Raw genomic sequence first — 16,447 nt, forward strand, 5'->3', positions numbered from 1 at the left:
CAGCCTGCAGCCCTCACCTCCCTACTCCCCCCCTGCAGGGTCAGCCTGCAGCCCTCACCTCCCTACTCCCCCCCTGCAGGGCTAGCTTGCAGCCCTGCACGGACAAGCCTCAGGGGCACATGCAGACAGTGGGGGCTGCCGCTGGGCGAGGGGGTCAGTGAGTCTGTCCTGGCCAGGTACACTGCAACACCGGGCGGGCAGAGGCAGGGGACTCGGGGAGCTTCCTGGTCCCATGGAAATAACCCAAGAGACATGATTAACTACTCGAGTACATGGATCTGATAAGGCCAAAGACTCCACACCCAGGGATAAGAAAGCCAATTAATTTGGGGAAAGGTCTCCTTTCCACCGCGGAAAATACCCAAGGTCTCACATAGAATCACATCGCCGCTGCCTCCCCCGCACACGTTCCGGGAAATTCATCTCCCTTTGGAATTGATATATATTTATATATATACCTATATACATTTTCTTGTACAGAAATGTTAAATTCTCAAGATTAAGTATCTTCAGCTGGGGAAAATCAATTTACTTCTTTGAGGAGGCTGGAATTGAAAGTCGTGAGCCTGAAACTTACTTTCTTGCCAATTTTACTGATAAAAAAAGCCTCTCTATCCTGGCATGTCGCCCTGTATTGGCTGCTCCAAACGATTCCATTAATTGATTTGGGTGACTGGCCCTGGAGTAATGCTTGTTAAGGTTCCCACTGGAGCTGGGTCAGGCAGGATGACGTTGGAGCCATAGGGATGTGGGACCCCACTCCCTGGGGTGGTGACTATAGCCCAGGCCAGTGACAGGAACTCAGGCCTCTGGCGACCAGGCCCAGGGAGATGGGCAAGAGGCCTGAGATTCCAGGAGGGGCCCTGGCTGAATACCTCCCTTCCTCAGAAATGCCAGAGGGAAGCTTTGCAGGGATGTGCCCGGAATCACAGAATCACTCAAGGACAGAACCAAAGGGGAATCAGAAACCATGAGTGGATGTGGCTGAAAATGGGGATCCTGAGATACAGGATAAACACAGTGGGTGGCCTTTCTAGGGAAGCAGATTTCAGACCCGTCTGCCTAAAGGTGAGGGAGGTAGTGAATGCGTTGACCCTGGAGCTGGGAGGGCAGCACCTCTGGAAATCAGTGTCACAGCCAGCATCACGCCCTATTGGCACTGGCCCGAGCTCTCTGGTGTCCTGTCCCATCTTCCTCATTCTGTTCCTTTACCAGCTGCAAGCTTTCATGTGTCTTTCCTCAAAGCCCACCAGCCTCAACACCACCCCCTCAGCCCCCAACGGAAACTTCTGTCTCCTTTTACTGTGGAGTATTACTGGAAAGAGCATGTGTTGTGATGTCAGGCAGGCCTATGTATAGGAGGAATGGGTGTTGGGAAGAGGAGGCAAGGGGGAGTTTGAAGAAAGAGAAGTTCTCATCCCATTCTGAGACAGAAGGAGTGGGGCAGGGTTCCTTCCGTTAGTGGTTCATTGTCAAGTCACTGATGGCTGCCGGGTGGTGTGGGAGAGTAAGTGGGTAAGATGGGCGACATGGAGAGGTGGATGGATGACTGAGTGATGGACAGATGCATAAGATGATGGATGGATGCATGGATGGATAAATAGGTAAACAGCCAGCTGGATAGTTGGATAGTTAGTTGAATGAATTAGTTTGTAGATCGTGTGTGGGTGAGAACACGAACGTGATGAATGAGAGGATGGATGCATGGATGCATTAGGAGATGGAAGGGAACACTGACGGCCTCATCAACCCCTGGATCCCACCTCTGGCAGAAGAAGGAGAATTTGGAAAGCAGGAGAGATTGGGATGGAAAAGGAGCTGAGGTCCTGGGGCCACTGGCGGGAGAACAGTCTTCAGTTACAACAACCAGGAAGGCAGAGAACCTGAGGAGTGTGCGTGCCTGGCAAGCCGGGCTGATGGAACTTGGGTCATCTGATAGAGGAAGAGTTGGAATTGATTATCTGAAGAAACAGCTCTGTTGGGAAGAGACGTAGCTTGTGTGTGTGTGGAAGAGGGTGTGCAAGTCATCTGTTGCTGCAGAGCAAATCACCCAAAACTTAGTGTCTTAAAAGCAACAGCATTCTGATCTCATAGCCTGCGGGTCAGGAAGCCGCACAGCTGAACTGGGTCCTCCGTGCAGGGTCTCAGGCGGCAATCAAGGTGGCGGCTAACGCTGAAGTCACCCCAGGGCCCTGCTTCCCAGCTCGTTCACCTGATTGTTGGCAGCGTTCAGTTCCTCGTGGGCCGTTGGGCTGAGGGCGTCAGTTCTCTGCTCGCTGTTGGCTGGAGGCTGCCCTCTGCTCCTCGCCATGTGGGCCTCTCCAGGGGGTGCCCCACAGCATGGCAGCCGGCTTCCATCAGAGCGGCAAGGAGAGCCAGAGAGAGGGCAAGCGGGATGGAAGTCAGCTTCCTGCAACCTGATCTCAGGAGTGACACCCCATCACTCCTGGGGGAGTTACAAGCAAATCACTAGGTCCAGCGCATACTCCAGGGGAGGGCATTACACAGGGCTGTGAATCAAGGGACGAGGATCATTAGAGCCAGCTAGAAGCTTCCTACCACAGAGAATCTGGACAGGAAAAGTAGCAGAGTGAGAAAAGACCCAAGACATAAAAGAAGCTGGAGCAGGAAGAGTCCGGAGATCAGAAATTATCTAGAAAATAAGAAATGTCTGGGGAGTCAGAAGAACTGGAAATCAGGAATGTTTTCAAGGGCCAGAGTAGCTAGTGGGAGAGGGCATCTGGGGCTGCAGGAGGAGCTGAGGTGGAAAGAGAGCTGGGAGGATGGCTAGCTGGAGAGCACAGAAGGTTTGGAGGCAAGAGGTGCAGAGATGAGGGAGTAGCTGTGGAGGTGGAGTAGCTGGAGAGCAGAATAGCTGAGAGCAGGACAGGCTGAGGACCAGCGGGAGCTGGGAGCAGCCAGCTTGCTGCTCTCGTGGAACCCACCGAGGGCTCCAGGCATCTGAACCCTGACAGGCCTCCCACTTTGGGGCAGATAAATTTGTAGGTGGGGGAGTGGCTGCTTGTCTGTGAAGGTGCCCCCAGGCTCTGTGCCCAAAGGAGGCAGACCTGACACTCCACGGCCTCTAGGCTCAGATGGAACTCCAAGTGGGGTCCTGCCTGCTGCTTCGGGGCTCCCTCCTCCCCTGGACGTGCTTGGGTCTCCAGGAGCCATTTTTAGAGGGGACAGCCCTTACCAGAGCTGGGAAGCCCCTGGAGGGAGCAGTAGGTACATCTTCCTCCCAGCCCCCGACCACTGCTGGCAGGCACAGCTTTTTCCCCATTGCCTACCCATACCCCGGCCCCGCACCAGCCTGTTCCAGCACACCCATGCCATCACACACACCGGGGCTGGGCCGGGTGCCAGTCAGACAGGCTGACATCACAGACAGGCACAGCCAGGCCCCATGGGGCCTGCAGAGCCACCTGCTTCCTTGGGATCAGTGGGGGCAGGACTGATCCTGCTGGGAGCCGGCAGCTGGCAGGCACTAAGGTCCCAAGAAATCTCACGAATGCCATGCACCCTGGTCTGCCCGGTCTCTTCGGGCAGCAGGGAACATTCAGTCCCAGCCCCCTTCCCAGCCTCAGCCCCTTCTCTGAGTCTCCCCAGCCAGGCGGGGCAAGCACAGCAGCCTGCTCCCCGGGCCTGATCTTAGGGATGCTGGTTCTGCTCCTGCAGCAGCGCCTAGCCCAGGACGCACTGGGGACAGCCATGGCAAGGAGATAAAGGGCCTGCAGACCACCTGCTCTGACTGCCCCCACTTCACTCCCTGCTCTGCAATTCTCACTCTGCTTTTCGTTCACTGGAATGAAGCAGAACAGACACCCTCACCTCAGACAAAATCGTCCCCCAGAACACAGGACCTAAGAGGGGATTGCTGCGGTTGAAGTGGGAAGGGGGGTCCCAGAACCCACCAAGCTTTGCCCTCATCGGCATTCACCTCTCCCTCTCTACTCCCGCTGTGGTTTCTGGGAGGCAGTGCAGCCGAGTGGTTAGGAGCATGGAGTCTGGAACTAGATGGCCTGGTTTGAGGCCTGGCTTTGCCGCTCACTATCTGAGTGACCTTAAGTAAGTAACTTACCCATGCCTCAGTTTCCCCATCTGGAAAATGGGGCTACCGTGCCTGCTTCCTATGGCTGCTGTGAAGAATCAACAAGAGAATGCAGGTAGGGCACTTAGAACAGGGCCTACACGTGTAATTATTTAATAAACGTTAAAGAAAGAAAATTGACTTTTAAAAATTCAGTCTGAAAACCACTTGTGCCATAGCAAAGCGCCAAGCGTCCCCAGGCAGGTGGGCCTGTGTCTGAATCTCAGCTCTATCCCTCACCAACTGTATGCTTTGGGAACCACCCTCCCAGGGCCTCAGTGGCCACCTCTGAGCGATGGGCGGCGCTCCTTCCCTCTGCGGACTGTAGGCAGAGTTCAATGACCCGATCCTGTAGACGGGGGTGAGCAGTGCTTGGTCCCTGCTGTGCTCAGTAACTGTGTGTGTCACCCCTCCCCTCGTGGCCCAGAAATCCAAGATCTCCACCTTCGAGAAGATGTGGGCCTTCATGAGCAGCAAGCCCTCGGCGCTGGTGAAGAACAACGAGGAAGGCATCCAGCGGACGCTGACGGCGGACTACGCGCTGCTCATGGAGTCCACCACCATCGAGTACGTCACCCAGAGGAACTGCAACCTCACCCAGATCGGCGGCCTCATCGACTCCAAGGGCTACGGCATTGGCACGCCCATGGGTGAGCGAGGGGCTGCAGGCGGGAGGGCGGTGGGGGGCGGAGCCGGAGGAGGGGCGGGGCCCCCACATCCACTCATGCGCACAGTCTCTTGCTCCCTCTCCCAACTGATCCCATTGAGCCTAGAAAGGTACCATTTCCTCAGCCACGTACCTCACGAGAACTAGAGCAAACACAGAGGGGGTCCGTTCAAAGGTCGTACCTCCCCTCCTTGACCTCACCACTGCTGATGCAGCCCGGATACACGGGGCCTTCCAGTGGCCTGTGAAGACAGGGATTCATAGGCAAGACTCCCCACCCAAATCAGGACCCTTCCTCCGACCCAGATCCCACGTATAGATTTAAAGAGGGGCCTTTCCATGAGCTTACTGAGAGGGCTAGTGACGGTGGCTGGCACCGAGCTGGGTGTTGTGAGGGGCACACAGGGGGTACTGAACGTCGCTGACAGCCAGAGTGCCCTCTCCCCTGCTCAGGCTCCCCGTACCGGGACAAGATCACCATCGCTATCCTGCAGCTGCAGGAGGAGGACAAGCTGCACATCATGAAGGAGAAGTGGTGGCGGGGCAGCGGCTGTCCCGAGGAGGAGAACAAAGAAGCCAGCGCCCTGGGGATCCAGAAGATCGGGGGCATCTTCATCGTCCTGGCCGCTGGGCTGGTCCTGTCTGTGCTGGTGGCCGTGGGCGAGTTTGTGTACAAGCTGCGGAAGACAGCAGAGCGGGAGCAGGTAAGCCCCAAGCCTGGGGCCTGCGCAGAAAGGGAAGGAGACGGAGGAACGGGGTTTGCGCTGGTTTCGCCCCTCCTAGGTGCCAGGCACACACGGTGGGGTCTGGTCCCATCCTCACCATAGCCCACCCTGCCTCCGATCCACCAGGAAGCCCTGCCGGCGGCACCCCTGCACTGACCCTGAGCACGTTCCCATCACATTGCCAAGTGCCATCATCCCAGCTGGACCGTGCAACGGGCTCCAGTCTGGCCTTCCTGCCTCCACTCTCTCTCCCCTCTCCTCTCCATGTGCAGCCGGTGCCCTGTTTAAAGCTTAATTCACACCGTGTCATTCCCCTGCATAACACCCTCCAGGGTAACTGTTGAAGCTGGGTAATGGTTACATAGGGGTTCATTATACTATTCTCTCTACTTCTGCATGTATTTAGAAATTTCCGTAATCAAGGGTTTGAAAAAGAAAGCATTCCAAGGTCCCGCCCAAGCGTGCACACAGCAGAATGAGGCTCAACCTGTCTGATTAATGCAGGTGTGCTCAGGCCATGGTTCTGGGCCCTGGGAGCAAATTAGAATGGCAGGGAAAGAGTTTTTTGAGTGCTAATGCCCTGGCCTCACTCCCGGAGCCTCTGTGTTAATTGGTCTGTGGTGGAGCCTGGTGTTGACGTCTTAAGAAAGTGTGTGGGGTGATTTAAATGTGCAGCTGATTCGTGGGCTGCTAGGCTGGAGGGGAGGTGCCTCTTGCATAGAAGTTCCAAGGGGCACAGGGCCACTGTGGAGGGGATGGCAGTTAAGCCATACGTAGAGGGGACCATTGAAAACAGGCAGCGTTTACATCCATCACAAATGAGATGGGGTCCTTTATAACCAGTACGCCTGAGTCAGCCACGAGGAGGGGGAAAGGTCACTCTTAGTGTGAGGAAAGGGACACATTCCAGTATTGCTGGGGAGGTCCAAGTGGGGACGTTTCTGGAAGGGCAACTTTGCAGTATGATCAGTCTTTACGAGTGGCCATACATTTTGACCAGTCAATTTCTACTTTTAGAAATGCACTCTATGGAAGTGGCCAAGGACATGTGCAGTTTTATTTACAAGGATGTTCGTTGAAGTGTTCATTATCACGTAAAAAAAAGAAAAAATCTAAATATCCAATAATAAGGAATGGCTAAAAAAAATGTGATACATTAAAAAAGAACCACCAAATTCTTTAGGAATTCCCGTTGCAATTGGAATGAGCTCCAAATTCCACCAAAAAGCTTACAGGCTGTGGTCCCTGTGCACCTCTCTGGTTTCTCCTTCCCACCCCCATACATACTGGCTACCTTTTTAGTCCTTAACACACCAAGCACTTTTCAGCCCCAGGGCCTTTGCACATGCTGTTCCATTCACCTGCAATGCTCTTCCCCCGGAGTGCCATATTCTTGGCACCTTCTGGTCATTCAGATTTTAGCTCAAATGACACTCCTCAGGTAGCCTTCCCCATCTGTCCCCACTGCCAGTCCCTCTCTACCCCATTTCACTGCTTTATTCTCTTTATAATAGTTGTCATTCTCTGAAATTACTTACTTGTTCCCGTGTTTGTTATGTGTTTCTATGCCATCATTAGACCGTGAGCTCCCCGAGGGCTGGGACCTGACCCCTCTTTTTCACTGCTGTGTGCCTAACACCTAGAACAGTGCCTGGCACATAGAAGGGTCTCAGTAAATATTTTCAGGATGAAGAAAGGGAGGGGAGGAGGGGCGGTAGTCTACGTTTAGTGGGTGAGAAAGAGGAAGCTTGGAGAGGTCGCACAGCTGGTCATTCAAAGCCCGGTCCCCATCCCCCTGTCCCATACAGCCTGCATCCGGTGTGTCTGGGTGCTGACGCCCTGGCCTCCCTGGGCAAGCGGGGGCATCAGCAGCCCCCACTGCCTTGCACACAAGCCGCAGGACGACCTCTGGCGTTGGTCTCCTAGGAGCCACAGATACCTGTGGTCACTGCTGCGCTGTCACTGTCCCACTTGAATATCCACAGGGACCCAGGCCAGAGGAGGCCACTGACCCCCAACAGCCCTGCATGGACCTGCCTCCCTGTTGCCCACCTTGAAAGACACGTGCTGTCCTCTCCTGAGTGGAAGCTCGGGATTGTCCCCCTACTGGAAATCCCCCCAGGAGAAGGGCTGTCCGTACATTCATCGAATGTTTCTTGAGCCCTGACTCTGAGCTGGGCCTGACGCTGGGGCCTGGGCTCATGGGGATGAAACTGGCTGGTTCCTGCCCTCAGAATCTAGTGGAGAAAAATCAGGTCAATTCCTCAAACTTTAATGGATGTGCCAATCAGAACCTCAGTTTGCTCATCTATAGAATGGGGATATGAGGATACCACCCCCACTACCTGCCTGAGTCTCCCAACAAGAAGGTGATGTTTTGTGGGCTGCTACACAGACTACTCACCGTGCAGTGGGGCAGAGGGGCTGGAGGCGTGAGAGAGGCCGGGTGGCCCAGGCACAGGTGTGGGAGGAAGGGGAGGAGTCTGCCGGAATTGCAAGGCCAGACCTCACCGCTGTACCCTTTCCCTCCCGCTCCCACCCCAGCGCTCCTTCTGCAGCACTGTTGCGGACGAGATCCGTTTCTCCCTCACCTGCCAGCGTCGGGTCAAGCACAAGCCGCAGCCTCCCGTGATGGTCAAGACTGACGCCGTCATCAACATGCACACGTTCAATGATCGCCGGCTTCCGGGCAAGGACAGCATGGCCTGCAGCACATCGTTGGCGCCCGTCTTCCCCTAGGCGCAGGTGGGCTGGGGACCGCAAGCCTGAGGGTGGGGCAGAGACTGGAAGGAACGTCCCCTGTCCCCACGCTGGGCTTAGGGACCGGAGCTGCTGCCTGCCCCTTGGGTCAGGAGCCCTCTGCCCTCACCTCCCAGGAAACCAGCAGGCCCCCCGGCCGACCACTTGGGCTTCCCTCTCCTCTCGTTTCTTCTATGGGTTTCTAAGCTGCCAGCCAAGACAGCCAAGGCCAAAGGAAGCACACGCCTCTCTCAGGCCAAACTCACCTGCCCCTCATCTCTCCTCTACAGTCAGAAATTTCCACCACGGCCCTGCAGAGGCCAAAGAAATGAGAAACAGCTCTTATAGTGCCACTCCCTCCCCGTGAGCCCAGGCCTCCTGGGGCTTGACTGTGAGACCAGAGACACAAACGCTGGGCTCCATAAGGATGTATAGTTAGGCTGCCAATGGGAGCTGAAGATGGGGAGTGGCCACCCCCCGTGCCTGGGCAGAAGGAAAACTTCATCCCCCGGGGGCTGCCCACCTGGTCCTGGTCTCCTGGACTTGGCACCACCCATGGCAGCCCCTATTTTGGCCAAGTTGAAAGCAGAGAGCCCCACAGGGGAGAAGAAGAGTTTGGGATCTAGGAGAGAGAACGCACAGAGACCGCCATTTTGAATTCTTAGGGACAGTGTCTTAGTGGCTCCCAGTCCTCGGGAGGTCTGTAGGAGTAGAAAGTCGGGGAGTGGTCAGAGCAAATTCTTCTCCACTTTCTGGCCAGAGGAGAGAGGACCCCCTGAATCTCTCCAAAGGATACCCAGAGACTCAGCTGATTTGAAGCCCAGAGGAACAGTGGATTCCATGGAAATCCCGCAGGCCTTCGAGCCGTTGGATCTTACTTTGCTGGTCCCCAAGCTGTTTTCTAAACCCTAGTGGTATTAGGGAGCTTGGGCTCTCTGCCGTCTACTCATCAACAACTCTCCATTCTTGGCCAGTTGACCTTGACCTGCTTCTGTCGTCTTGGACTGGGAAGAGTGGCTTTTAGATGCAAGTGGAAGTTATCCCCCTCCTCCAACGAGGGGCCGTGTCCTACTGCACAGGCCAACTCTGGGGTAGATGGTGAAAGCCAGACGGGCCCTAAAGAACTCCTAGCCTCTGCACTTGCCAAACCTAAAGATGCTCCCCAGAAAAGGAAAGTTTTCAGAGGCAAGGTATCCTAGCTGGTAAAGGCCCCAAGGGTGGGCGGGGAGAAGCTGTCTCCTGGAGAATTAACCAAAGACCCCACATAGAGACACAAGGCCATTATGGCCCCCGGTCTCTTGTCAAGAGCAGCTGGGACCTTGTGGGGCTTCGGGGTGCAGCAGAGTAGAAGCAGACGGGGCACTGGTGAGGGGTGGACCCGATGATCTGGGGGTTCCAGCCAGCTGTGATGGATGCTGTAGAAGTCTGTGACTTTAAGATTCTGGGAAAACATGAGACAGGAAGGGTTAGGAACAAAGTGTCCTTAAAGAGAAGGCAATGTGGCCAGCAGGGCTTCCCATGGCCAAGGGCAGAGGGCAGTCTTTGAGCAGGGGAGGTAGGCTGGAGATTCTGGACAGGGACCCGGGAGACACCAGCTACCCCTCTCCCACTTCTCTCCTGTCTCTGCTTGGGGAGCCTGGGTGGGGAAGAGCTGCATTTACATCTCAACGACCTTCTCAGCTGGGGTGGAGGGTCATCTTTAGCTCCCCCAGGGACTCCCCAAGCAGGAGAGCACAGTGGGCTCACGTGAGAAACACCACTCCTCCTCCGGGCTGTGAGCTGCAGGACCAAACCAGCTGGTCCCCAGAATCACGGTAGCTCAGGCAGGCTGTGCGCTGGCGGAGGGAGAAGAGGGCAGGACGGGCTGCAGAGCCAACGCGTGTCGTGATAGGAAAAGCCATGCTGTTGTGAGCCTCTGTGTGTGTGTGTGTGTGTGTGTGTGTGTGTGTGTATCTTCATATGCGTGAGCTTTGGGAGCTAGGAGTGAGGGACAAATTGGGACATGTAACACAGTCCAGGGCATGCCATAATTGAGGAATCCTTTGGGTTCTGATGTGTGTGTGTGTGCACGCACGTGTGTGAATTGGGGATGTGTGAGGGAGACGAGCAGCAGGGCCCCATCCATGTAAAAACAGGAGAAGCCATGTCATAATGGGGTTCTGGTGAGTATACTGTGTATACACGCATGCACCAGTGTGTATGCATGTGTGTGTGTGTGTGTGTGTGCATTTGTGCACTGGATGACAGAGGGTAGAGGACAGGACGAAGTCTGCAGCATTGCCAAATACGTGTAAAGGGAGAAGCCATGTCATCAAGAGGTCCACGTGGGAGCGTACATGTGTGTGGGCTCGTGCGTGCAGCGGAGAGCAGGAGGGAGGCCAGAACCAGACAGACGTGCAGCGCAGGTCAGTGCGTGTCGTGGGGGAGAAGCCATGAGGAACTGGTGTGGGTGAGTACGTGTGTGAGTATGCTCACGTATGTGTGCTCAAATGCACACGTACGCCCGGCTCACAGCAGGAGCAGAGAGGGACAATCAGGAGGCAGGGGTCCAGGGTCTGTCTGCCCTTCTGTTGTGGGGAGAGGTCATTTGTCACAAAGCTTTGCCGAGATTGTACAGGCACCGGCACGGGGAGACTGGCCAATTGGGGGCGAAACTCTTCAGGGACTCATGGCTGGTGAATCTTTGCTCTAGGCACAGTGTCCTGTTTGAAGGGAAAATGACATTTTTTTGCAATTCCCAGAGAACCGATTCAAATGAAGATATTTGCCAATTTACTGTCACCAACCACAGACTTTAACCACTGTGTTTCTTGATCCAATGTAATTTCATAGCACATGCCCACATCCATGCTCATGTCATACACACACACACGTGTGTGCGCTTTTGTGTATGACGCTTTATGAACGTGCCATGTTCTTCTGAGGCTGTGCACATACACAGACCAAGACGGGAGGAAGCAACATGGGTAGGAAGATTTCTCACTGAAGGAGTGAAGAATGGCGGGTATCAGAGGCACAGTTCCATTAGGGAAATCCTCCAAAAGCTACTGAAATGATTTCTAGACTCCTAGATGCAAGTGGGGTGACACGTGGTCTGATCTCCCCTCCTCTTCAAGCCTCGTGGCTGTCTGTGTAGCTGATGTTCAACTTTTGGCTGATGTCCTGCCTTTGTCTTCGAGACTAGCCTAGTGTTCGGAGTGCAGTGGAGACCACTTCTGCCCAAGTGTGAGCTGTGTCCCCCCCAGGGGACTGAGGTTGCCACTGCATCTTGGAGGTGGGGGCTCCCAGCAAGGGGGATCATGTGGAATTAGAGTTTAGGCCACCTGCCAGCAGGTATGGACCTGAGTCGCAGCAGGTACACGTGGGCGTGGGTGCCCACACACACGGAGGCACTGAGGTCGGTGGCTGTGAGTGATGGAAGCGTAAAAGCTGGTTTGGATGGAGCAGAAGAGGGGACTTGCCTAAGCAGGTGCTGGACTGTCCCTCTCTGGCTCCCCATGCCAGCCCGGAACAGAAGAGTGCCCCCGCTTTCTACCCCCATCTCCCACCCCAAAATGCCAGTGCTTCTGCTCAACCTCAAACTGGCCAAATTGAGGGGCAGCAGTGAACACACACGCACACACGCACACACGCACATGCCGCCAAGGCCCTGGGGCTTTTGGACAATGAGCCCTCCTTATCTCGCTCCCCTTGACCTCTTACTGGTCTCTCTGCTGTGGACAGATAAGAAAATCCCATGAGCTTTGCCACCGTTCAAGTGGCCCCACTCTGCAAGTGGCTCTCAAGAGGGATAATGCCCTCTTGGCCGATGAGCTGAGTCTGAATCTCTAAGGGGTGGGAGCCCCCCCACCCCCAGCCATGACTCTGCCTCACCTAGAAGAGCAGACTGGCTCCCTCTCTGATCTCCTGGGCCCTGGCAGATGGAAATTCTGGCCCAGGATCGGGGACGGGTCTGGCAGTGTTGGATGAAGTCTCCAAATGGTTAGAAGCCACACCTTCTCCTTCAGGTGGAGGAGAGTGGAAGTCAGACCCAGGCACACTCACCAGGAACAGTCAGAAGCTCCCTCCCTGCCTTCTCTTCTAGAAGCTGGAGGGGGGCACTGGGGGTGGGGGTGGAGGGGTTGCAGCTGCTGCTTCATCACTTAACAGGAAGCTGATCCCTCCCCAAGCCATTCCCAGCTATATGCACAAAGATCTGGAAATAGGCCCAGCTCTGGCCCATGTCTGCAATGGTCCTGTGTGGATAGCCATCTGGGAAGGGCCTGGCAATCTGGACAAATCAGCTGCATGGACTTAACATCTGGGATGGGCCTGGCCCCATGGACAGATGCAAGAAATGAACCCAACTCTGCAGACAGGTCTGTGGAATAGATACGTCTGGAACAGTCTCCCAGGCCGGTGGACACATCTGGAATGGGCCCAGCCGCCCGCCACAGTAGAAGGGCCCGGCTCTCTGTCCCCATGCCAGTTTGAATCCAGCCCTCATTTCAGTCCTGGATTGGCCCTGGAGTTAAAATTTCAGAGCTGAGGCCATATGTGAAGTCACAAAACTGTTTTGGGTAGAAGGTTAATGTTCTGTACCATATATAGATGAATGTAAAAAGATATATATATATATGCTGTATATATATATATATATATGCACAGTGTATATATGATCTGTAGCCCATGTGCATATGCGCCCCTCCCCGCACGTCTGCGCACAGAGTGTACATAACCCAGCCAGCATGGGTGGGGACCAGGTGAGAGATGGGGGCTGCAGCAGCAAAGTCTGGGATGGAGACCACCTGGAGCAGGGGCTGCAGAGAACCCCTGGGGAAGGGGCAGGCCCTGCACACATCGGAGCTGCAGACCCTGAGGACGAGGGCAGAACCACAGCAGCTGGCAGATGGGCCTTGCACAGCCACTGCCTCCCGGGGAGGGGCGGGAACAGCGGGGGGCCTTGTCTGCGTCTGAGAGTGTCTGAGGCAGGCGAGCTGGGCCTGTGTCTGGGGAGCAGTGTCATAGCAGTGCTTGGCTCCTGAGATGTGTTCTAATACTGTCTGCAGGGTCAGCAGGTAGGTGTCAGGCTCCGCCGGGAATACCCTAAAAGGCTGCAGTGTTCTAAGTGACAGAGGACTCTGGCTCACACAGAGGCACAGCCCATGGCTAAGGAAAACACTTTTTTCAAGAGAATGGCCCCCAGGGCATTGCCAGCATGCCACTGCAATGTCCCAATGCCCTAGGTATTGACCCCGCCCCCATCCCCTGCCTTCTAGAACAGAAGACCTCACATCACCCCACAGTGTGTCTCTATTTTACAGATCAAAACTCTGAGGCTTCCAGAAGCTGAGAGGCAGCTATAGACTCAGTAATGCCAGCCAAGAGTTTGTGCCACTTCAGACAGCCTCCCCAGCCCCATCTGACCCAGAGGCCAGCTGCCAGGGAGTGACGAGGAGCCAGAGATGCACGCAGAGCAGTGACGCGGGGTGAGAGATGAGAAGCCAACAAGGCATTCCTGTCTTAGCACGCCCCGTGCCGTCTGCCTGCTTTCCCCTCCTGCTGTATCTCCCTCTGCAGGGCGGGTGGCAGAGACCCCCGCAGGACCCTCCATGCCCCCACCACCCCAATCCTTCTGTCCTTCACAGTTCCAATCCTTTAGTGGTCCTACCCGTGTCACGGGTCAGAGCATCTCTGGCGCATGCAAGAGAGAAAAGATCTGGGGTGGGCTTCTGGGTGCTCAGCAGCCTGCCCTCTGTTTCAGTCCCATGTGTCAGGCTGGTCTGTACTTAACTCTGGGTCTGCCTCTGGGGCCCCAGGCAGAGCACATCTGAGCCCAGCCCTCTGAGGAGGGGCCTGTCCTGGCTCCAGAACAGGGATCAGAGGCTCCAGGGGCCCTCATGCCACTGTGCTCCAAACCCCCAGCCCATCTCTGCCTGGGCTGACTTCCTGGCTGGGCCTCCTGGGGTGAGGACTCGGGTTCCCAGCCCCTGGGCTGAGCCCCCAGACAGCACCATGCGAGAGCCCCGGCCTGTCCCTCCACCCAGACCGGAGTGCCTGGCCGCCCCCCACTCCCACTCAACATGGTTCCCACACGCTGGTCTCTGGGCCATTCAGGGGATGCCCTTTGTGGACATGCAGAATTTCTATGAATATAGTTTTTTGTAAGCATTTTGTAACAATTTGGGTTTCATAGTAACTGTGTTACTTGCCAATCATTCTAGGCTGATGTAAATAAATTTCCAAGCAAATCCGATTATTTTCCTTTTTAAGACACTGTGATATATCAAAGTGCACAGTTTGCTGTATGAAGTAATATGGTTTTAAATTTTAAATAAAGAAATGTTTCTAGAAAACAGGGCCCCCTTGAGGTGTGTTTGCTGCTTCTCTTCTCTCCTTAGAACCAGAGGGTGCTGGGCAATCGAGTTGTAACATCTTCACGCAGGGCTGGCTGAGTCCCTGCAGGAGACCCCTAGTGATGAGCGGGGCCGGGGGGGGGGGGGGGGTGCTCCAGCCCAGGCTCCTGGTTCTCATTTCAGATCTCCAAGGTGTAGTGTCCATCCTTGACATCATCTGACCTCTCTCTCTTCCCTTCTCATGGACACGTCCCTGCCCTACTCATCTCTATCCACGTAACTACCTTAGGAGCTGTCACGTCCTTATGTGACCCTGTGCCCTTGGCCACAGTTGGGAAAGTTGAATGGGCCTCTTATCCAAGCTTGGCCAATCAGAGATCTTTCCTGAGTGTTTTCAAGCTGGAAATGAGAAAACCCTAAGTCGGTTGCCCTCGGGAGATGGAAACCTCACACAACACCAGGGCTCCGGACAGGAGATTTTAAAGCAAGAATGGATTGAACACGGATGTTTACAAAATCAATGGAAGAGGGGAGGGAGCAAGGCCAAGCTGGGTCTCCAGTGGCTCCCAGAACAACACAAAACTGACTCACCAGGGGGGTGGCCGCCTCTGAGACTGGGACTCTAGCCGTGAGGCAAGAACACACGCCCAGCCGCAATCCAGGGTTCCGAAAGCCTGGATCAAGAAGCTGCTACTGCATTGCGATTGCTTCTCATCACCCAGGGAGCTGGAAATGGATACTGGAGTGATGCTGCTGAAAAACCGCATGTTCTCGAGACAGAAACAGCCCAAAAGGGGACAGGAAATGGCCTCTGCCTCACTTCTGCCTTCCAAATCTCATGCAAACGGGTTTAATGGGTAGAGACTAATTTGCATCCAGAACCCTCCATGTTCCCCTATGACATCATCACAATCATAGATAATATCTAGTGAGCACTTCCTACGAGGTAGGTGCTGTGCTAAGTTGTTGCCACATATTATCTTCTTTCATACTCACCTCAGACCCTGACACAGCTCAGACCCTGACTACATGATCCTTCAGTCCAAATGTCCACCACCATTGACTCAGTTTCTCGGTGTCCCCATTCTGGTTCCGTGAAGAGTGACTATGAGTGGATGGGCTTGGGTTAGTTGGTCACCTGTGGTCCAGTCAGCTGTGGCTAGAGGGAGTGAAGGGTCACATAATACAATCGTGATGCCCAGGCTGTTTGCTTTGGGAGGGTTGAGAAGACTGGAAAAGCCCAGAGAAAGCTATGTTGGTTAGGCAGGCCTAAAATATGCATCCTCCTGTTCTGTCAGCTGGCATGTGCCAAGTAAGCCAAGCCAAGGCCCCAGAAATGCCTGTAGAATGGAGAGGAGGCCAGGACCAGGTGGGCTACAGCGTCTGAGAACTCTGGTCTAGCCTGGAGACACAGCCCAAGAAGGAGCTTTGAGCTTAAGCCAGGTAAGAGTCAGGGAAAGGCCCTGGGTTGGAGGCCATCTGTCAGCCATTGGAGGGCAGAGGTAAGGTCCATCCCCTATGAGTGAACACACGGGGGTTCAGGGTGGATTCCAGGTCCAGCAAGGAGAGGAGTAATATGGACAAAGACAGGGAAGAGACCACAATAGGAGTGAAGGAACAGGTAGAGTACCCACTCATCTACCCACCCAACCATCCACTCACTCATCCATCCATTCATCCACTCATCCATCCATCCATCCACTCACTCATCCACCCATTCATCCACTCATCCATCCATCTACTCACCCATCCATCCATCCATCCACTCATCTATCCCCATTCCCATGAATGTCTTCCATCCACCTACTGATTCCTCAACCAATCCATCTACCTATCCATCTACCTGTCCACCCACCCTCAGTCCATCCATCCGTTCAGCCATCCATCCATC

The 16,447-nt window shown here is 54.9% G+C and overlaps 1 protein-coding gene across 1 annotated transcript in view; it reads left to right on the plus strand.

Moving 5' to 3' along the window:
* GRIK3 (glutamate ionotropic receptor kainate type subunit 3) overlaps positions 1–14,459 on the plus strand; it is a 219,204-nt gene extending 204,745 nt beyond the window's left edge. Inside the window, exons 14-16 of the mRNA XM_046660203.1 lie at positions 4,518–4,740; positions 5,211–5,461; positions 8,027–14,459. Coding sequence (XP_046516159.1) covers positions 4,518–4,740; positions 5,211–5,461; positions 8,027–8,221 — 669 coding nt within the window. The 3' untranslated portion in view covers positions 8,222–14,459. The remainder of the gene's footprint in view (positions 1–4,517; positions 4,741–5,210; positions 5,462–8,026) is intronic.
* The last annotated feature ends 1,988 nt before the right edge of the window (positions 14,460–16,447 follow it).

This window comes from Equus quagga, chromosome 5, assembly GCF_021613505.1.
Source record: "Equus quagga isolate Etosha38 chromosome 5, UCLA_HA_Equagga_1.0, whole genome shotgun sequence".
NCBI classification, from domain to species: Eukaryota; Metazoa; Chordata; class Mammalia; order Perissodactyla; family Equidae; genus Equus; species Equus quagga.